This window comes from Palaemon carinicauda, chromosome 16 (assembly GCF_036898095.1).
Source record: "Palaemon carinicauda isolate YSFRI2023 chromosome 16, ASM3689809v2, whole genome shotgun sequence".
NCBI lineage: Eukaryota > Metazoa > Arthropoda > Malacostraca > Decapoda > Palaemonidae > Palaemon > Palaemon carinicauda.
Genome location: NC_090740.1, coordinates 1,699,400 through 1,722,025, shown reverse-complemented (window position 1 = coordinate 1,722,025; position 22,626 = coordinate 1,699,400). Strand labels below are relative to the sequence as shown.

The window sequence follows — 22,626 nt, the reverse complement described above, 5'->3', positions numbered from 1 at the left end:
AAGAGGAAAAGTAAGTAACTAACACAAGTTTAATAATGGAGTATAGTAACCTTTAGCCGTCTGATAATTAGGATCGAAGTACAGTATAAAAATACACAGCAATAGAACCAACACCATCAAACAGTTTAAGGAGAGAGACCACACGTTAAACTTCTCAAGTATTCCAGGCCTGAATGGAAGGTTTTTTAAATCCATATCTAAAAGTACATGACTTAAACCTATTATTAGATATCGCTTTCATTTAATGCTTGATTTTCTTACTATTCCTACCTTAACAAGAGGAAAGTAGCAACTGAGCATATGCAGTGCAAACGAAGAAGAATTGTTTGATAATCTCAGTGTTGTCAGGTGTATGAGGAAAGAGGAGAATGTGGAAAGAATAGGCCAGAATATTTGGCGCTGTGCAGGCAAAGGAAAGATGAGCTGTAACCAGAGAGAGGGATCCAATGTAGTACTGTCTGGCCAGTCAAAAGACCCAATAACTCTCTAGCTGTAGAATCTCAATAAGTGGCTGGTGCCCAGGCCAACCTTCTACCTACTACATTAAATCTCAGTGGGACAGTCAACTTGGTGTTTTGGAATTCACTAGCTAAAATTCTTTTCTGAGATTCTACTACAAAAGTTAATTTTTCAATGCAGTTTGCTAGGTAAACATGGAGGGAAACAAGTAAGTTCATATTTAGAATTAAGACTGGATTTTATTAATATATTTAAAAACCCTAATTGTTTAAAATTGTTGATGATTGTGTAAATATGTTATTTTGATTATAAAATAAATTTTTGAATATACTTACCCGGTGATTATATAGCTGCAACTCTGTTGCTCGACAGACAACTCTACGGTAAAAACTCGCCAGCGATCGCTACACAGGTTGCGGGTGTGCCCAACAGCGCCATCTGTCGACCAGATACCCAGTTCTCAATGTAAACAAAGACTCAATTTTCTCCTCGTCCCACTGCGTCTCTATTGGGGAGGAAGGGAGGGTCATTTAATTTATAATCACCGGGTAAGTATATTCAAAAATTTATTTTATAATCAAAATAACATTTTTCAATATTTAACTTAGCCGGTGATTATATAGCTGATTCACACCCAGGATGGTGGGTAGAGACCAGTAATATATGTTTACACTTTTATGAGCTAAGAGTTTTTTATTTCATTTTAGAAGTTATCAAAATAACAAAAACAAAATAAATAGGTACCTGGTAAGGAAGTCGACTTGAACAATTACTCTGCCTTTTAAGTACGTCTTCCTTACGGAGCCTCGCGATCCTCTTAGGATGCTGATCGACCCCTAGGATCTTAAGTATCAAGGGTTGCAACCCATACAACAGGACCTCATCAAACCCCTAATCTAGGCGCTCTCAAGAAATGACTTTGACCACCCGCCAAATCAACCAGGATGCGAAAGGCTTCTTAGCCTTCCGGACAACCCAAAAAAACAACAATAAAAACATTTCAAGAGAAAGATTAAAAGGGTATGGAATTAGGGAATTGTAGTGGTTGAGCCCTCACCCACTACTGCACTCGCTGCTACGAATGGTCCCAGTGTGTAGCAGTCCTCGTAAAGAGACTGGACATCCTTTAGATAAAAAGACGCAAACACTGACTTGCTTCTCCAATAGGTTGCGTCCATTATACTTCGCAGAGATCTATTTTGCTTAAAGGCCACGGAAGTTGCGACAGCTCTAACTTCGTGTGTCCTCACCTTAAGCAATGCTTGGTCTTCCTCACTCAGATGTGAATGAGCTTCTCGTATTAACAGTCTGATAAAGTAGGATAAAGCATTCTTTGACATAGGCAAAGATGGTTTCTTAACTGAACACCATAAAGCTTCAGATTGGCCTCGTAAAGGTTTAGTTCGCTTTAAATAGAACTTAAGAGCTCTCACAGGGCATAAGACTCTTTCTAGTTCATTGCCTACCATATTCGATAAGCTGGGAATATCGAACGATTTCGGCCAAGGTCGAGAAGGCAGCTCATTTTTGGCTAGAAAACCAAGTTGTAGCGAACATGTAGCTTTTTCTGACGAAAATCCGATGTTCTTGCTGAAGGCATGAATCTCACTGACTCTTTTAGCTGTGGCTAAGCATACCAGGAAAAGTGTCTTTAAAGTGAGATCTTTCAGGGAGGCTGATTGTAGCGGCTCAAACCTGTCTGACATGAGGAATCTTAGTACCACGTCTAAATTCCAACCAGGTGTAACCAAACGACGCTCCTTCGTGGTCTCAAAAGACTTAAGGAGGTCCTGAAGATCTTTATTGTTGGAAAGATCTAAGCCTCTATGCCGGAAGACCGATGCCAACATGCTTCTGTAGCCCTTGATAGTGGGAGCTGAAAGGGATCGTCCTTTTCTCAGGTATAAGAGAAAGTCAGCTATTTGAGCTACAGAGGTACTGGTCGAGGATACAGAGACTGACTTGCACCAGTTTCGGAAGACTTCCCACTTCGATTGGTAGACTCTAAGGGTGGATGCTCTCCTTGCTCTAGCAATCGCACTGGCTGCCTCCTTCGAAAAGCCTCTAGCTCTCGAGAGTCTTTCGATAGTCTGAAGGCAGTCAGACGAAGAGCGTGGAGGCTTTGGTGTACCTTCTTTACGTGTGGCTGACGTAGAAGGTCCACCCTTAGAGGAAGACTTCTGGGAACGTCTACTAGCCATCGAAGTACCTCGGTGAACCATTCTCTCGCGGGCCAGAGGGGAGCAACTAGCGTCAACCTTGTCCCTTCGTGAGAGGCGAACTTCTGCAGTACCTTGTTGACAATCTTGAACGGTGGGAATGCATATAGATCTAGATGTGACCAATCTAGGAGAAAGGCATCTATATGTATTGCTGCTGGGTCTGGGACTGGTGAGCAATATATTGGGAGCCTCTTGGTCATCGAGGTTGCAAAGAGATCTATGGTTGGTTGGCCCCAAGTGGCCCAAAGTCTCTTGCATACATCCTTGTGGAGGGTCCATTCTGTTGGAATTACTTGCCCTTTCCGACTGAGACAATCTGCCATGACATTCAAGTTGCCTTGGATGAACCTCGTTACTAGTGTTATGTGTAGACCTTTTGACCAGATGAGCAGGTCCCTTGCGATCTCGTACAACATCAGTGAGTGGGTCCCTCCTTGCTTGGAGATGTACGCCAAGGCAGTGGTGTTGTCCGAGTTCACTTCCACCACTTTGCCTCGAAGGAGAGACCTGAAGCTTTTCAAGGCCAGATGTACTGCCAGCAGCTCCTTGCAGTTGATATGCATGATCCTTTGACTCGAGTTCCACAGTCCTGAACATTCCCGACCGTCTAATGTCGCGCACCAGCCTACGTCCGATGCGTCCGAGAAGAGAACGTGGTTGGGAGTCTGAACAGCCAGGGGAAGACCCTCTCTGAGGTTGATACTGTCCTTCCACCAAGTCAGACAAGACTTCATCTTTTCGGAAATGGGGATCGAGACCGCTTCTAGCGTCTTGTCCTTTTTCCAGTGAAAAGCTAGATGGTATTGAAGAGGACGGAGGTGTAGTCTTCCTAATGACACAAAAAGTTCCAGGGATGATAGCGTCCCTACCAGACTCATCCACTGCCTGACTGAGCAGTGTTCCTTCTTCAGCATGTTCTGGATGCATAACTGGGCTTGGCTTATTCTGGGGGCCGACGGAAAAGCCCGAAAAGCTAGACTGTGAATCTCCATCCCTAAATACACAATAGTTTGGGATGGGACCAGTTGCGACTTTCCCATATTGACAAGGAGACCCAATTCCTTGGTCAGATCTAGAGTCCACTTTAGATCCTTCAGACAGCGACGACTGGAAGAGGCTCTGAGAAGCCAGTCGTCCAAATAAAGGGAGGCTCGGATGTCCGATAAATGGAGGAATTTGGCTACATTCCTCATCAGCCTCGTAAACACAAGAGGAGCTGTGCTTAGGCCAAAGCACAGGGCCTGAAACTGGTAGACCACCTTTTCGAAAACGAATCTCAGAAAAGGTTGGGAGTCCGGGTGGATGGGGACGTGGAAGTAGGCGTCCCTTAGGTCTAATGAGACCATCCAGTCTTCCCTTCTGACCGCTGCTAAGACTGACTTTGTGGTCTCCATGGAGAACGTCTGCTTTGTGACAAAGACATTCAGAGCACTGACGTCTAGCACCGGCCTCCACCCTCCTGTCTTCTTTGAAACCAAGAAGAGGCGGTTGTAGAATCCCGGAGATTGAAGGTCCGAGACTTTGACCACCGCTCCCTTCTCTAGTAAAAGAGACACTTCCCGTTTCAAGGCTCGTCTCTTGTCTTCCTCTCTGTACCTGGGAGAGAGATCGATGGGAGACGTTGCTAGAGGGGGTTTAAGTACAAAAGCGATCTTGTACCCCTCTCTGAGCAACTTCACAGATTGTGCATCTGCGCCTCTCTTCTCCCAGGTCTGCCAGAAGTTCTTGAGTCTGGCTCCCACTGCTGTCTGAAGAAGCGAGCAGTCAGACTCTGCCCTTAAAGGACTTGGATCCTTTCTTCTTCCCTCGTTTCCCTTCGGCACGAGCACCTCCTCTGCTGGAGGCTCTGCCACGAAAGGGCGGAATAAAACGAGACGCTGGAGTGTCCATCCTTGGTCTAGCTGACAAGGTAGGCAAAGGGGGAGCTTTGCGAGCTGAGGACGCAACAAGATCGTGAGTGTCCTTCTGCACTAACGAAGCGGCTATTTCCTTAATCAGGACTTCTGGAAAAAGGCACTTGGAAAGAGGAGCAAAGAGAAGCTCAGGTCTCTGGCACGGTGTAACTCCAGCAGAAAGGAATGAGCAGAGATTTTCTCGCTTTTTAAGGACTCCGGACACAAATGATGCAGCAAGCTCATTAGACCCATCACGTACGGCCTTGTCCATGCAGGACATAATGAGCAAGGAAGTCTCTTTATCTGTCGAAGAGATCTTCCTGCTTAGGGCTCCTAGACACCAGTCTAAGAAGTTAAAAACTTCGAAGGCCCTAAAGATTCCTTTCAAAAGGTGGTCCAGGTCCGAAGATGACCAACATATCTTTGAGCGTCTCATGGCAAGGCGGCGGGGAGAGTCTACAAGACTTGAGAAGTCGCCCTGGGCAGAGGCAGGAACTCCCAAGCCGAGAACTTCTCCCGTGGCATACCAGACGCTCGATCTAGAAGAGAGTCTAGCAGGGGGAAAAGCAAAGGCTGTCTTCCCTAAACTCTTCTTGGACTGCAACCATTCTCCTATCACCCGCAAAGCTCTCTTGGACGAGCGTGCGAGGACGAGTCTAGTAAAGGCAGGAGTGGTAGACGGCATACCTAAAACAAACTCTGAAGGCGGAGAACAAGGAGCCACAGAAACAAACTGGTCAGGAAACAGCTCTTTGAAAATGGCCAAAACTTTTCTAAAGTCCAAAGAGGGTTGAGTAGACTTAGGCTCGTCCAATTCTGATTGTGGTTCATCTATATGTGCAGCAACATCATCATCAGAAAGTTCCTCATCCGACAACTGATGAGGAAACGGCAACGGAGTGGGTAACGGCTGGTTCGTTGAGTCCGGTCGCACTGGTGCATGCGTGACTGAGCCGGACGCAACGTCATGGAACTGCTGCCCAGTCTGTGAGCTGGCAACAACCATGGTAGCGCGGGGACGCACAGCGTCTACTCCAGACTGTCTAGACTGATGTGGGTGCGCAGTGGAAACCACACTAGGTTGCGGAGGTTGACGCACCGCGTCAAAACAAAGCAACTCTGACGGTTGTTGAATATCCAGAACGTCAACGGCAACCTCCGTGCGACGCTTAACGTCAACATGCGGCTGGCAGATCAAACTGGAACGCATGGGTGGAGGAACTCTCTCAACTGGTGTGCGTGAGAAGGTTACCTCAGCGTCCACAGGACGCACAACCGATCGCGTGGAGGGTTGTAGGCTAGGTACTGCACTAGCTGGTACGGCAGCAACCTTCTCCGCACGAAAGTCCTGCATCAGAGACGTAAGTTTAGACTGCATGTCTTGCAGTAGAGACCACTTAGGGTCTACGGGAGCAGGTGCGGCGACAGACGGTGTTACTGTCTGAAGCGGTACCGCTTTGCCTCTCTTAGGCGGTGAGCAGTCATCGGATGACGGCAACGAGTCCGAACTGACCCAGTGGCTACAACCGGGCCGTTGGACTTGTGCTGAAGGGACCGATTTACGTTTTAACGGTCGCGAGACCTTGGTCCAAAGTTTCTTGCGAGAAACACCTTCAGAAGACGAGGTATAAATGGGCTCTCTCGTCTTAGTTAGGTAGGAGCGATCTTGGGTAGTTACGCCCGATACCACGGAGGGAACGTCTGTTCGCTGATTAAAGCCTCTCGAACCCATGCGTCGTACGACATTGCTTCTCCCCTGGACTTGGGAGCTTGCAAGAGGTCCCGGACTAGGAGGACGACAGGCACGAACAGACGAACCCTCAAGCGCAACACTGTCCACAACACTATCACTTGGCACTTTAGCACTTCCCACTGCACTTTGGCACTTAAGCTCCTTCACATCCGCCATGAGCTGATTACGGTCACTAGCAAGGGACTCAACTCTCTCACCCAGAGCCTGGATGGCACGCATCATATCAGCCATCGATGGTTCCTGAGTGCCAGGAGGGGGGTTAGGAGCAACCACTACAGGGGAAGGAATAGGTTGTGGGGCATGAGGAGAGGATATATCAATAGAACGAGAAGAACTTCTCCTAACTCTATCTCTCTCTAGCCTACGTGTGTACTTTTGAAATTCGATAAAATCGAATTCCGAAAGGCCAACGCACTCCTCACACCGATCTTCCAATTGACAGGTTTTATGCCGACAATTGGAACAAACAGTGTGAGGGTCGATAGAAGCCTTCGGAAGACGCCTAGAACAGTCCCTAGCATTGCATTTCCTAAATTTGGGGACTTGTGAAGGGTCAGCCATTTTGAATTGGTCAAGGGAAATTCCAAAAAACGATCAAAAAGTCATCAACAAAGAATCCGTTATCAAAAAGAGTTCAAGGATTTGTGTGAAGAAAAACCCTGCACAGCGAAAGCTCAAAACTAGAATATAGTACTTCACCAATTAGATGTGAAAAACTCCAGTTTAGCAACAGCGAGTAAAGTACGTCTTGCCGACACGGCGACAGAGAGAAAATTGAGTCTTTGTTTACATTGAGAACTGGGTATCTGGTCGACAGATGGCGCTGTTGGGCACACCCGCAACCTGTGTAGCGATCGCTGGCGAGTTTTTACCGTAGAGTTGTTTGTCGAGCAACAGAGTTGCAGCTATATAATCACCGGCTAAGTTAAATATTGAAAACAGGATTTTTACAGAACATTTAAGTATAATAAAATAAAATACATCTGAAAACTTTTAATCTTGGGCTACAAGTAGGGCTGCTTTACCCTGTAAAAATCATATTATAACACAATAACAACAAATGCAAAGGTTTCTAGTCCACTGCAGGGCTAAGGCCTGAGACATGTCTTGGGTTCGGCTAATTTTCATCACACGCTGGCCACTGCGGATTGGTGATGGGGGAAGACATTTGTCTGATCAATCACAACAAACCAACTTAAGTATGGGTGGCCCTGACTAGTACAACTTTGCTGATCATGGCAATACACAAACCCTTTCATCAGGTTAAGGTATCCCCAATCATACATACATACAGTACATATACTAAGGCACTTCCCCCAATTTTGGGGGGTAGCCGATATCAAACAAATGAAACAAAAAAGGGGACCTCTCCTCTCTATGTTCCTCCTAGCCTGACAAGGGACTCAACCGAGTTCGGCTGGTACTGCTAGGGTGCTACAGCCCACCCTCCCCAGTTATCTACCGTTATTATCCCAATCTTAAAGGGTATTATAATACATAACTCAAAATAAATAATGTAAAGCCTTGACCAATACGTCTTCATAAAAATGTAATACAGAGCATACAACTGTACAGACCAACATCGTCATTACAAAATTCTTTCAAGAAACTGGTAAATAAAAACTTACAGTTCGCGTCTGAGTAAGATTTGAGTCTCCTGACGCAACTCTGGACCCATGACGTTCGTCCGGCGGGGGCGTAGGCAACGGACCAATAACAGCCCCTGTTAGCGGAGTGAGGTCGAGCGGATCCCTTATCGACCTAAGCGGTAACCTTTCCCTATTTGGCTCGTTTGTTGTGCCATTTGCTCCCCTCAACGGCGTACACAGACCAGGAAGATGATACCGAGTGCGGACCGAGCGTAAACGTGTGATTCTTCGGAACACGCTGGGAGGCATGGACCATGAACTGGAAAGAAAAATCATCATAAAGTTTCATATTACTGAGTAAAATTCTATGGAAAATAATATCCGTACATTGAAGTTTTCTTTTTTAGAAAAATCAACAAAATTTAAATTTCCATAAAAAAGAAAGCCTTACAATAAAATGTTATATATACTGTACTGTACATTTCTACTCAGGCCACTTTAAAAATGTAGTAATTTTTCTTTTCTTCTATGAATTTAAGCCCACTAAAAATATACAGCCCCTAAGACATACAAGATGAGCTGACCAAAATTTAATAGGCTATTCCATTCAAATTTTTTTTTTTTTTTAATAAAAAATGTTTGATTAAAACCAGAAAAAAACCTTTAAGACATCTAGATAGATAAAGAACCCGACAACTGACATAGAATGTCTTTTATTGAATGCTCTCTACAAGAAATTCCCCTTTTAAAAAAATAAATAGGGATTATTTTGATATACCTTTACATAGAAAATTATGTTAACCCTTTTACCCCCAAAGGACGTACTGGTACGTTTTACAAAAGCCATCCTTTTACCCCCATGGACGTACCGGTACGTCCTTGCAAAAAAATGCTATAAAATTTTTTTTTTCATATTTTTGATAATTTTTTGAGAAAATTCAGGCATTTTCCAAGAGAATGAGACCAACCTGACCTCTATATGACAAAAATGAAGGCTGTTAGAGCAATTTAAAAATAATATACTGCAAAATGTGCTGGGAAAAAAATAACCCCCTGGGGGTTAAGGGTTGGAAATTTCCAAATAGCCTGGGGGTAAAAGGGTTAATCTAAAATAGCACTTGAAATTATTACAATGGAATCCATGTATATAATATCCACGGTTCAGAATGTTAATTCATTTTGTGTTGGATCTAGAGGTAACAGGGTAATCTATGTTCATGACTTTATCCAATAGAATATTTTGGATAAAAAAAAATTAAGGATAAAAAAAAAAGTTAATCAAAATTTTTTCGACAAAAGACAAAAGTAAAAATGGCGGATGTTCCTTGTGCCGAACATTAGTAGGAAACGCTACCCTATTCTTAGGGGTAGCCGTATACTGTATGTCTAATCTACCTAGTCAATCGAGCAGGTGCTTTAAAGAATTTAGCAAAATCAATATAATACAGTACTAGGTTGGGGTCAGTGAAATATAAGCAAAATCATATGTTACTGCATTGTTATTATTACAACAATGTACTATACTAATTGCTTAATTTATCATTACAGCATCGTTGAGCATGATTTTTTTACAACGAAAAACGATAACCCTTTTACCCCCAAAGGACGTACTGGTACGTTTCACAAAAGCCATACCTTTATCCCCATGAACGTACCGGTACGTCCTTGCAAAAAAATGCTATAAATTTTTTTTTTTCATCTTTTTGATAATTTTCTGAGAAAATTCAGTCATTTTCCAAGAGAATGAGACCAACCTAACCTCTCTATGACAAAAATTAAGGCTGTCAGAGCAATTTAAAAAAAATATACTGCAAAATGTGCTGGGAAAAAAATAACCCCCTGGGGGTTAAGGGTTGGAAATTTCCAAATAGCCTGGGGGTAAAAGGGTTAAGGGGCCCTACGATCCTAGAAATTAAGTTATTCAAGGATAGGATGGGAACTTGTATCCAATGGATAAGCAGGTTGTATTGTATAAGGAATCATGGACTGAATTGGTGATCAAAGTCTATTACTACTGTCAAACAATTTTTCTCTAGCTGAACACTACATGACACTTTAATTGTAGTTTGCACAGCAAACTGAAGATGATATTCAAGGATATCTACACCATCCCTCCATGTCTCATTATATTGTTTTTACCCTTCATGTTTTTGTCTAAGGTCCCTTTCAATATAGGTGTCAAAACTATTTTCATTTGACTGAGTTACAATTTTAACTTATTTGAGATTATGTCCTTCCACTGATACCACAAGTGTTTAGAAATATATCTTGTCGATTTCTTAACCCTTTTACCCCCAGGCTCTTTGGAAATTTGCAACCTTTAACCCCCAAGGGGATATTTTTACCCCAGCACATTTAGCAGTATATATTTTCTAAATTGCTCTAACAGCCTTAATTTTTGTCATAGAGAGGTCAGGTTGGTCTCATTCTCTTGGAAAATGCCTGAATTTTCTCAAAAAATTATCAAAAATATGAAAAAAAAAAAATTTAACAGCATTTTTTTGCAAGGACGTACCGGTACGTCCATGGGGGTAGAGGGATGAGTTTTGTGAAACGTACCAGTTCGTCCTTTGGGGGTAAAAGGGTTAAAATACTTACAACTTAATAATACTCAAGCTAGACACATTCTAAATCCACACAACATGTTATTTTCCTTAGTAAAATAAATTTTTGAATATACTTACCCGATGATCATATAGCTGTCAGCTCTGCTGCCCGACAGAAAAAACCTACGGGCGGAATACGCCAGCGATCGCTATACAGGTGGGGGTGTACATCAACAGCGCCATCTGTCAAGTAGGTACTCAAGTACTCGATGTCAACAAAGAACCAATTTTCTCCTCTGTCCACTGGGTCTCTATTGGGGAGGATGGGTGGGTCCTTTAATTTATGATCATCGGGTAAGTATATTCAAAAATTTATTTTACTAAGGAAAATAACATTTTTCAATATTAAACTTACCCGATGATCATATAGCTGATTCACACCCAGGGGGGTGGGTAGAGACCAGCATTACATGTTGACATTATTATGAGCTAAGTATTCCGTATTTCATTTTAGCAGTTATTCAAAATAACAAACATAAAATAAATAAGTACCTGGTAAGGAAGTAGACTTGAACAATTACTCTGCCTTTTCAAGTACGTCTTCCTTACTGAGCCTCGCGATCCTCATAGGATGCTGAGCGACTCCTAGGAGCTGAAGTATGAAGGGTTGCAACCCATACTAAAGGTCCTCATCAAAACCTCTAATCTAGGCGCTTCTCAAGAAATGACTTTGACCACCCGCCAAATCAAGTAGGATGCGGAAGGCTTCTTAGCCTTCCGGACAACCCAAAATAATAATAAAACATTTCAAGAGAAAGATTAAAAAGGTTATGGAATTAGGGAATTGTAGTGGTGGAGCCCTCACCACTACTGCACTCGTTGCTACGAATGGTCCCAGAGTGTAGCAGTTCTCATAAAGAGACTGGACATTCTTAAGATAAAAGACGCGAACACTGATTTGCTTTTCCAATAGTTGCGTCGAATATACTTTGCAGAGATCTATTTTGTTTAAAGGCCACGGAAGTTGCGACAGCTGTAACTTCGTGTGTCCTTACCTTCAGCAAAGCTTGGTCTTCCTCATTCAGATGGGAATGAGCTTCTCGTATTAACAGTCTGATAAAATAGGATAAAGAATTCTCTGACAAAGGCAAAGATGAATTCTTAACTGAACACCATAAAGCTTCAGACGGGCCTCGTAAAGGTTTTTAAATAGAACTTAAGAGCTCTTACAGGACATAATACTCTTTCTAGTTCATTTCAAACCATGCGATAAGTTTGGAATATCGAACGATATTGGTCAAGGCCGAGAAGGCAGCTCGTGTTTGGCTAGAAAACCAAGTTGTAGAACATGTAGCCGTTTCGGATGAGAATCCGATGTTCTTGCTGAAGGCATGAATCTCACGGACTCTTTTAGCTGTGGTTAAGCATATCAGGAAAAAAGTCTTAAAGGTGAGATCTTTCAGGGAGGCTGATTGAAGCGGTTCGAACCTGTCTGACATAAGGAATCTTAGTACCACGTCTAAATTCCAACCAGGTGTAACCAAACGACGCTCCTTCGTGGTCTCAAAAGACTTAAGGAGGTCTTGTAGATCTTTATTGTTGGAAAGATCTAAGCCTCTGTGACAGAAGACTGATGCCAACATGCTTCTGTAACCCTTGATAGTGGGAGCTGAAAGAGATCGTTCTTTCCTCAGATATAAGAGAAAGTCAGCTATTTGAGTTACAGAGGTACTGGTCGAGGATACGGATACTGACTTGCACCAGTTTCGGAAGATTTCCCACTTCGATTGGTAGATTCTAAGGGTGGATGTTCTCCTTGCTCTAGCAAACGCTCTGGTTGCCTCCTTCGAAAAGCCTCTAGCTCTCGAGAGTCTTTCGATAATCTGAAGGCAGTCAGACGAAGAGCGTGGAGGCCTTGGTGTACCTTCTTTACGCGTGGCTGACGTAGAAGGTCCACCCTTAGGGGAAGTGTTCTGGGAACGTCTACTAGCCATCGAAGTACCTTGGTGAGTTATTCTCTCGCGGGTCAGAGGGAAGCAACTAGCGTCAACCTTGTCCCTTCGTGAGAGGCGAACTTCTGCAGTACCTTGTTGACAATCTTGAACGGAGGGAATGCATATAGATCTAGATGTGACCAATCTAGTAGAAAGGCATCTATATGAACTACTGCTGGGTCCGGGATAGGTGAGCAAACTATTGGGAGCCTCTTGGTCATCGAGGTTGCGAAGAGATCTATGGTTGGCTGGCCCCAGGTGGCCCAAAGTCTCTTGCATACATCCTTGTGGGGGGTCCAAACTGTTGGAATTATTTGTCCCTTCCTACTGAGACAATCTGCTATGACATTCCAGTTGCTTTGGATGAACCTCGTTACTAGTGAAAAGTCTAGACCTGTTGACCAGGTGAGGAGGTCCCTTGCGATCTCGTACCATGTCAGACAGTAGGTCCCTCCTTGCTTGGAGATGTACGTCAAAGCCGGGTGTTGTCCGAGTTCATCTCCACCACTTTGCCTTGAAGGAGAGACCTGAAGCTTTTCCAGGTCAGACGTACTGCCAGTAGCTTCTTGCAGTTGAAATGCATTGTCCTTTGACTCGAGTTCCATAATCCCGAGCATTCCCTACCGCCTAATGTCGCACCCCAGCCTACGTCCGATGCGTCCGAGAAGAGAACGTGGTTGGGAGTCTGAACAGTCAGGGGAAGACCCTTTCTAAGGTTGATAAAGTCCTTTCACCAAGTCAGACCAGACTTTATCTTTCCGGAAACCGGGATCGAGACCGCTTCTAGCGTCTTGTCCTTTTTCCAGTGAAAAGCTAGATGATACAGAAGAGGACGGAGGTGTAGTCTTCCAAGTGACACAAAAGAACCACGGATGACAGTGTCCTTACCAGACTCATCCACAGCCTGACAGGGCAGCGTTCCTTCTTCAGCATCTTCTGGATGGATAGCAGGGCTGGGGGTTGATCGTCTAGTTCAGCAACGTCCTCATCAGAGGGTTCCTTATCCGAAACTGATGAGGACACGGCAACGGAGTGGGCAACGTCTGACTCGCTGAATCCGGTCGCACTGGTGGATGCGTGACGGAGCCGGACGCAATATCATGGTACTGCTGCACAGTCTGTGAACTGTCAACCATGGGGACGCGAGGAAGTACAGCGTCAACCCGAAACTGTCTAGAGTGTCTGGGTTGTGCAGTCAACACCCTACCGGGTTGCTGAGGTTGACGCACTGCGTCACAACAAGTCACCTCTGCTGGTTGTTGAACGTCTGCCTAGTGACACACTTCAACAACCACCTCCGAGCGTCGCTTAACGTCAACGTGCGACTGGCAACCCACACTGGGTCGCATCGGTGGAGGAACCACCTCAACTGGCGGACGCGAGAAGGATACCTCAGTGTCAACAGGGCGCACAACCAACCGGTAGGAAGGTTGTTGGCCAGAAGGTTCTTCTCCGTAAAAAGTCCTCTATCAAGGACACAAGCTTGGACTGCATGTCTTGCAGCAAAGCCCATTAGGGTCTACGGGAGCAGGTGTGGCAACAGACGGGGTTAGCGACTGAAGCGGAACCATTTACCATCCCTGGAAGCCTTGTTATGCTTTAATTAAAGTCCATAGGAGGCTAAGCAGCTTAAGGCTCCTCTCCAAATGACAGAGTCCTCAAAGGAATATCAGTAGGAGGGAGAACAGCACTTTCTCATCTACAGGAACCTTGTCCGAGAAAGGCTAGGTTATCTCAGTGAGGGTCTCACTGGTGCATAAGCAGCAGACCAGAAGGCAACGTTATGTAACTGCTTGACAGTCTGTGAACTGTCAAAAACTGAACTGTCAACCACAACAGGTGCGTGAGGACATACAGCACTGGTGCATTAGCAGCAGACCAGAAGGCAACGTTATGTAACTGCTTGACAGTCTGTGAACTGTCAAAAAACTGAACTGTCAACCACAACAGGTGCGTGAGGACATGCAGCACTGGTGCATTAGTAGCAGACCAGAAGGCAACGTCATGTAACTGCTTGACAGTCTGAGAGCTGGCAACAACCAAAGCTGTGTGGGGAAGCCTCAACTCCTGACTGACTAGTCTGCTGCGGGCGAGTGGCAGTAACCACAGTGGGTTGCGGAGGCTGACGCACCGTGTCAAAACACGGCAGCTTAACTCCACCCTCCTGTTGTTGTGGTAGCTCACGCACGGCAACGGAGTGCTCCGTGCGTCTGTGGGAGTCAGCATGCGTTTGGCAGGGTCGACTGCGCATGGGTGGAGGAGCTCTCACAGCCGGAGTGTGGGAGCAGGCAGCCTCAGCGTCTGCTGGGCGCACAACCGTGGCAGGTTGTAGGCTAACGGGTGCAGCGCCAACCTCTCCGCAGCCGGAGTGTGGGAGCAGGCAGCCTCAGCGTGAGCTGGGCGCACAACCGTGGCAGGTTGTAGGCTAACGGGTGCAGCGCCAACCTCTCCGCAGCCAGAGTGTGGGAGCAGGCAGCCTCAGCGTGAGCTGGGCGCACAACCGTGGCAGGTTGTAGGCTAACGGGAGCAGTGTCAACCTTCTCCGCACGAAACTCCTGCATAACCGCAGCTAACTGAGTCTGCATAGACTGCAGTAAAGACCACTTAGGGTCTACAAAAGCGGCAACGGACGGAGCTACTGTCCGTTGTGACTGAGGGTCTAAAACAGCGGGTGCGGCAACAGACGGAGTTACTGCCTGTTGCGGTACCGCTTTACCTCTCTTAGGAGGTGTGCAGTCATCGGAAGACTGCAGCGAGTCCGAACTGACCCAGTGGCTACACCTGGGCCGTTGGACTTTCGCGGAAGGGACCGACTTGCACTTAAAAAGCTGCGAGACCTTGGTCCAAGGTTTCTTGCGAGAAACCTCTTCCGCAGACGAGAAGTAAATGGGCTCTCTCGTCTTTGTGTGGGTGGGGCGATCTTGGGTAGATACGCCCGAAACCACGGAGGGAAACGTCTGTTCGTTGATCAAGGCCTGAGGAACCCATAAGTCGTTCGACATTACTTCTCCCCTGGGCTTGGGAGCTTGCAAGAGGTCCCGGACTAGGTGAACGACAGGCACGAACAGACGAACCCTCGGACGCAACACTGTAACACTTTGCGCATATCACTTTATCACTTTGATTTTCTGTTTTGCACTTATTTCACTGAAATCGAAACTTTTACTGATTTCTACCTGAAACACGCAATTCTACCCTTCATTAAAAGGTAGTGATTGCGAAAACAGTCGTATAATGCAACAGAAAACATATATAAAGATAAAGAATTCAGTGGCTGGGAAAAAGACTAAACACTAGTTCAAATAAACTACGTTTACAATCTCTCACCGCACATAGTCTGGGAACAAGAATAAAACCCTAGAAACGTTTAACCTTCTTCCCCTACAGCGACTAGGGAGGAGAGTAAAACGAGAACAACGTTACCCGCTTGAACAAAACGTTTTTTTCTCCTCTCTCTCCCTCCGTCTCTATCTCTCTCTTTCTCTCTAGATTTCGCACCTGAGAGAAGAGCCCAATTATATATCGTCAAAACATGATATATGCTAAAGGAAAAAACTGAAAGGTTTTCCAAATAAAAAGTTCCTTTAATTTAGAATTTAAACCATTAAAGCTAAGAAAGAATGAACGAAACGCTAGAATCGGTTTACTCTTACTGCAAAGTGAAACCGTGATACACTCTCTCTCTATCGTAACGATAGAGCGCATGTTGAACGTCCTGAACGTCAACAACTGCGTAGACTAAAAAACTAAACGTTAGTTCATCTTTGAAAAAAAAGTACGAGACTATCAAAGAAATTCTTTCATAAAACATTAAATTTAAAAAGTTATAAATTCTTTAAAGGTTAAATACGATATAACGGGCTCAACGTTGATTAACTTCGGTTCCAAGTTAGGACAGCCTACTATCAGGAAAGGTCGCATATAAACAAAACATAAAAATTTATTTTTATATGTTTATAATAAAAGTAAAGTTAATCGAAGAGGCCTAATAAAGGCGGAGAGATATAAAATATAGATCTATAACGTGTTAAGCACAATTACTAAAAACCTAAACACACTTCCGTCTAAGGGAAGGGTCGGCCATTTAAAAGTGAAAGAGAGTCCATACTCTCTTTGTCACCATAATTAAAACTATACAAAACGAGATCAAGTTTTGAAATGAAGATAAAACCCCTGCACAGCGAAAGCTCAAAACTGGAATAGTGTACTTCACCAAATAGTTGTGAAAACAAATCCAGTTAGGAACGGCGTATTTAGTAGGTCTTGCCAGTGGCACGACAGAGAGAAAATTGGTTCTTTGTTGACATCGAGTACTTGAGTACCTACTTGACAGATGGCGCTGTTGATGTACACCCCCACCTGTATAGCGATCGCTGGCGTATTCCGCCCGTAGGTTTTTTCTGTCGGGCAGCAGAGCTGACAGCTATATGATCATCGGGTAAGTTTAATATTGAAAAATGAAAATCCGGATAAACTACTTGTTGCAAAAAGTAAAACTAATTATCAAATCCATGTTTGGTGAACTAATTCTATCAAATCCATGTTTAGTAAAGTAAAACAATTCATCGCCAATCCACTTTCAAGAGAAATATCTTATGCCTAATAAAAACATTAATCAATCAAAATCCATATAACTTAAAAAGCACGGATGAATGGTCACACATTTTGAAAATAATTTTGAAAACTAAAACAAAATACCCTGATAAAAATAAACACTTGTAACCTTCTATCATAAAAAATATAGTAAAATATTACAACTTATAGCGTAAACCATTCTCTAACATTCAAATTAAGGCCTCCAAAAGCTTCGTACCTGTGCGCATGACGTGAGCGTGTCCTTGTCCCGAAGGGCCCTCTCTGCAACCTTGCAACAGACCTAGGGGCCGTTCGTGGACGGTGACAGAGCGATCGAGGACTTGCACCCGCGGTGTTGGGGTTAGGCATTGGGGTGTCATCTTCATTTGGCCGATTGCTGAAGAGAATGAAATAATATAGTATCTAGACACAACCTTGAAAGATTTAAGTTTTGTCATCTTATTCATTAATTCGTGTCACAACTTTAAGCTCTCATATGAATAGATCAAATTTCTATCTTTTAATGAAAAGAAAAGATTTGCTTATAAGAACATAGGACAAGCTGGAGAGCTTAAAGGAAAATAAGATTTAAAGGCAAGAGCCATAAAAGGAAAAGGCTTAGGAATTAGAAAAACATACATTGCACCTGAGAGTTCAAGGGACATTGTGTAGGTCCTTCAGATTATTTCTTATTCAAAAGAAAACTTTATACTTATCAGGTCTTCCCTAGCAAGAATTCTTTACATATTAGTTTTATGATAGCGGTAGTTCTTCATAAGTTACCTCTCTAGACATGATAAATGATGTCAGGATTTTTTATTATATGACCAGCATGGGGAAGTCTTAGACTTTGACCCCAAGACCTACTAGGGTGGTAAACTTGGCCGGGACCCTAACGGCACTAAAACCTTTGATAGCTCCAGCTGTACCAGGAAATGCATATAAATCATTGATGTTTCCCCACCTCGTGGAGGAGACAGAAACCAACAAACACTGCTGATCTATTTGGGCTACTCTATATCCATACATATATACTGTAAATAAGGACTGACTTTGCACAATTGTATACAGTACTTAATTATTCACTGGTCTATTTACGCTAATCCATAACCATACATATCTATTTATATTTAATATATAGGGGAGCGTGGGCTGTGGCACCCTAACAGTACCAGCTGAACTCAGTTGAGTCCCTTGTTAGGCTGGGAGGAACGTAGAGAATAGAGGTCCCCTTTTTTGTTTTTGTTTCATTTGTTGATGTCGGCTACCCCCCAAAATTGGGGGAAGTGCCTTGGTATATGTATGTATGTATGTATATAGGTATTGGCTCAGAACAATAATATAACTGATTTTACAAACTTTTCCTTTGCCTTTCTCCAATATCTCAAGTAAAAAAGAAAATATATCAGGGATTACATGCTCTACAAAGGTTCACTAAGCTTACACTCACCTCTGACTGGGAGAATTGGCAATGTCTCCTAACGATCCACTTAAATCTTCTATTGACTGATCGACAGATGCACGCAAGGAGTGAATTTGACGCTGGATGTCGTACAACATGGAGCGGATCTGTTCCAGACGCCTAATTTCGTGTCGGTGCCGAGTTATTTCCAAGTGGGCCCTGAAAAATTGCAAGCTTTATTATTAAACATTCTATTACTTGCAGCTCCATTTTAAGTAAGCTACAGTCCACCCTTCTTTTCTGCAGATTCCTTTATCCAAAACTGACAAATTGCTGCCAGTTTGAAAAATTATACATGGAAATGTGCTTACTGTATACACAAACCCCGCACTTAATGGGAAAAAAAAGAGCAACAGACTTCCAGGGACAGTGATTACTATTCATTCTCCCGGAGCCAAAGGAAAGTCTCCCCTCGCACCGTAACACTGGTTTTAAAGACAAAGGAAATTATCTTTACGATTTCTTATTCAAATCAAATAATGTATATTTGAATGAAACTAATGTTCTCCCTTTATATCTTTAAAAATCCTTTAAAAAAACATACGCAGTTTCAACTTAACAAAAGTGTTAACCCTTTTACCCCAAGGCTATTTGGAACCTTCCAACCCTTAACCCCAGGGGGTTATTTTTTTTTCAAGCACATTTTGCAGTATATTTTTTTTAAACTACTCTAACAGCCTTAATTTTCGTCATAGAGAGGTCAGGTTGGTCTCATTCTCTTGGAAAATGCTTGAAGTTTCTCAAAAAATTATTAAAAATATGTAAAAAAAAAATGTGAATAGCAGTTTTTTGCAAGGACGTACCGGTACGTCCATGGGGGTAAAGGGATGAGTTTTGTGAAACGTACCAGTACGTCCTTTGGGGGTAAAAGGGTTAAAAAATTGAAATAACTACTGTAAATTCCAAAGATATTCCTCCTCTGAGGAATATTTATGATTGTAAAGTATAGTTCAATCACTTGCAAATAGAATGTGACCAGCATGAAGTCTCTTGCGTAAAAATTTAAGGAGCTCGAGCACTTAATAAAACCCTTTTTCTTACGATATTTCACTACCCAAAAAGGGCTGCCACTAAAGGGTGAAAAATGATATTTTAATTATAAAATAAATTTTTGAATATACTTACCCGGTGAATATATAATAGCTGAGCCTCCGGCGGCTCGACAGAAAAAACACAAAAACTCGCGAGCGATCGCTATGAAGGTTACGGGTGTGCCCACTAGCGCCAACTATCGGCCAGATACCGCATATACATGTAAACAGACCCAATTCTTCTCATCCCGCTGGGTCTCTATCGGGGAGGAAGGGGGGGGCCTTTAATTTATATATTCACCGGGTAAGTATATTCAAAAATTTATTTTATAATTAAAATATCATTTTTAAATATTTAACTTAGCCGGTGAATATATAATAGCTGATTCACACCCATGGTGGTGGGTAGAGACCAGAGTTAATTAAGTTTACAGCGTATATGCTTAGAGTTTTTGACAGTTATATCATAACAAAACCCAAATATATATAGGTACCTGGTAAGGAAGTTGACTTAGACGATTACTCTGCCATATTAGTCTGTCTTCCTCACGAAGCCCAGCGATCCTCTTAGGATGCTGAAAGACTCCCAGGAGCTAAGTATCAAGGGCTGCAACCCATACAACAGGACCTCATCAAACCCCTAATCTGGGCGCTCTCAAGAAATGACATTTGACCACCCGCCAAATCAAAAAAGGATGCGAAAGGCTTCTTAGCCTTCCGTACAACCCAATTAAAAAACATTTCAAGAGCAGATTAAAAGGATATTGGAATTAAGGGAATGTAGTGGTAGAACCCTTACCCACTACTGCATTCGCTGTAACGAATGGACCCAGTGCGTAGCAGTCCTCGTAAAGAGTCTGGACATCTTTTAAGTAAAATGACGCGAATACCGATTTGCTTCTCCAAACGGTCGCGTCCATAATACTTTGCAGAGATTTATTTTGCTTAAAGGTCACGGAATTTGCTATAGCTCTTACTATGTGCGTCTTAACCTTAAGCAAGCATCGGTCTTTTTCATTCAAGTGAGAATGAGCCTCTCGTATTAAAAATCTGATAAAATATGACAAAGCATTCTTTGACATAGGCAATGATGGTTTCTTAACTGAGCACCATAATGCCTCAGATCCACCTCGTAAGGACTTAGTACGAGCTAAGTAGAACTTAAGAGCTCTAACTGGACACAGCACTCTTTCAAGTTCGTTGCCTACGATCTCTGACAGGCAAGGTATATCAAAAGACTTAGGCCAAGGACGAGAAGGCAGTTCATTTTTGGCCAGGAAACCAAGTTGAAGTGAACATGTGGCTTTTTCTGTAAAAAAAGCCGATGTTCTTACTGAAGGCATGAATTTCACTGACCCTTTTAGCCGAAGCCAAGCACACTAAGAAAAGCGTCTTGAGGGTGAGATCCTTCAGGGAGGCTGAATGTAATGGCTCAAACCTGTCTGACATGAGGAACCTTAGGACCACGTCTAAGTTCCATCCAGGAGTTACCAAACGACGTTCCTTAGAGGTCTCGAAAGACTTAAGGAGATCTTGGAGATCTTTATTGTTGGAAAGATCTAAGCCTCTATGACGAAAGACCGAAGCCAACATGCTCCTGTAGCCCTTAATCGTGGGAGCTGAGAGGGAGCGAACATTTCTCAGATGTAAAAGAAAATCTCCGATTTGGGCTACAGAGGTACTGGAAGAGGACACAGATGCTGGCTTGCACCAGTCTCGAAAGACTTCCCACTTCGACTGGTATACTCTGATGGTAGAAGCTCTCCTAGCTCTCGCAATCGCACTGGCTGCCTCCTTCGAAAAGCCTCGAGCTCTTGAGAGTCTCTCGATAGTCTGAAGGCAGTCAGACGAAGCGCGGGGAGGCTTTGAAGAACAATCTTTACGTGGGGCTGACGTAAGAGATCTACCCTTAGAGGAAGACTTCTTGGAATGTCTACCAGCCATTGAAGTACCTCGGTGAACCACTCTCTCGCGGGCCAGAGGGTAGCAACCAAGGTCAACCTTGTCCCTTCGTGAGAGGCGAACTTCTGCAGTACCTTGTTGACTATCTTGAATGGTGGGAATGCATATAAGTCCAGATGAGACCAATCCAGTAGAAACGCGTCTATGTGGATTGCTTCTGTATCTAGGACTGGTGAGCAATAGATTGGTAACCTTTTGGTCAACGAGGTGGCAAAGAGGTCTATGGTGGGTTGACCCCAAGTAGCCCAAAGACTCTTGCCCACGTCCTTGTGGAGGGTCCATTCCGTGGGTATCACCTGACCCCTCCGACTGAGACAGTCTGCCAAGACGTTCAAGTCCCCCTGGATGAATCTCGTCAACAGGGAGATGCCTCGATTTCTTGACCATATGAGAAGGTCCCTTGCGATCTCGTACAGCGTGAGGGAGTGTGTGCCTCCTTGCTTGGAGATGTACGCCAAAGCTGTGGTGTTGTCTGAGTTGACCTCTACCACTTAGTTTCGAAGAAAGCTTTCGAATTTCATCAAGGCCAAGTGGACTGCTAATAGCTCCTTGCCGTTGATGTGCATGCTCTTCTGACTTGAGGTCCACAGACCCGAGCATTCCCGACCGTCCAGGGTCGCACCCCAACCCAAATCCGACGCGTCTGAGAACAACACGTGGTTTGGGTTCTTGACTGCTAGGGATAGTCCCTCTCTCAGACTGATATTGCTGTCCCACCATTTCAAGCATGCCTTTACTGGTTCGGAGACTGGGAATGAAACCGTCTCTAACGTCTTGTCATTGTTCCAGTGAGAGGCTAGATGGAACTGGAGAGGCCGAAGGTGTAGTCTCCCTAGCGAGACAAACTGCTCCAGGGATGAGAGAGTCCCTACGAGACTGTTCCAACTCCTGACTGAACAAACGTTCTCTTTTCAGCATTAGTTGGACTTTGAGCAGGGCTTGTTCTATTCGGGTGGCAGACGGAAAAGCCCGAAAAAACTGGACTGCGAATCTCCATCCCCAAATATAGAATAATCTGGGATGGGATCAGTTGGGACTTTTCTAGGTTGACCAAAAGTCCCAACTCCCTGGCCAGACTCAACGTCCAATGTAGATCCTGCAGACAGCGAAGACTGGACGATGCTCTGAGAAGCCAGTC

At 43.9% G+C, this 22,626-nt stretch overlaps 1 protein-coding gene across 4 annotated transcripts in view; it reads right to left on the bottom strand.

Moving 5' to 3' along the window:
• Positions 1–22,626, bottom strand: part of LOC137655613 (serine-rich adhesin for platelets-like) — a 488,048-nt gene that overhangs the window by 26,050 nt on the left and 439,372 nt on the right. For all 4 annotated transcript variants that reach the window (XM_068389519.1, XM_068389522.1, XM_068389520.1 and 1 more), the window contains 3 exons: positions 18,484–18,654; positions 17,272–17,430; positions 7,958–8,237 (listed from right to left, as the gene is read on the bottom strand). In XM_068389519.1, coding sequence (XP_068245620.1) covers positions 7,958–8,237; positions 17,272–17,430; positions 18,484–18,654 — 610 coding nt within the window. The remainder of the gene's footprint in view (positions 1–7,957; positions 8,238–17,271; positions 17,431–18,483; positions 18,655–22,626) is intronic.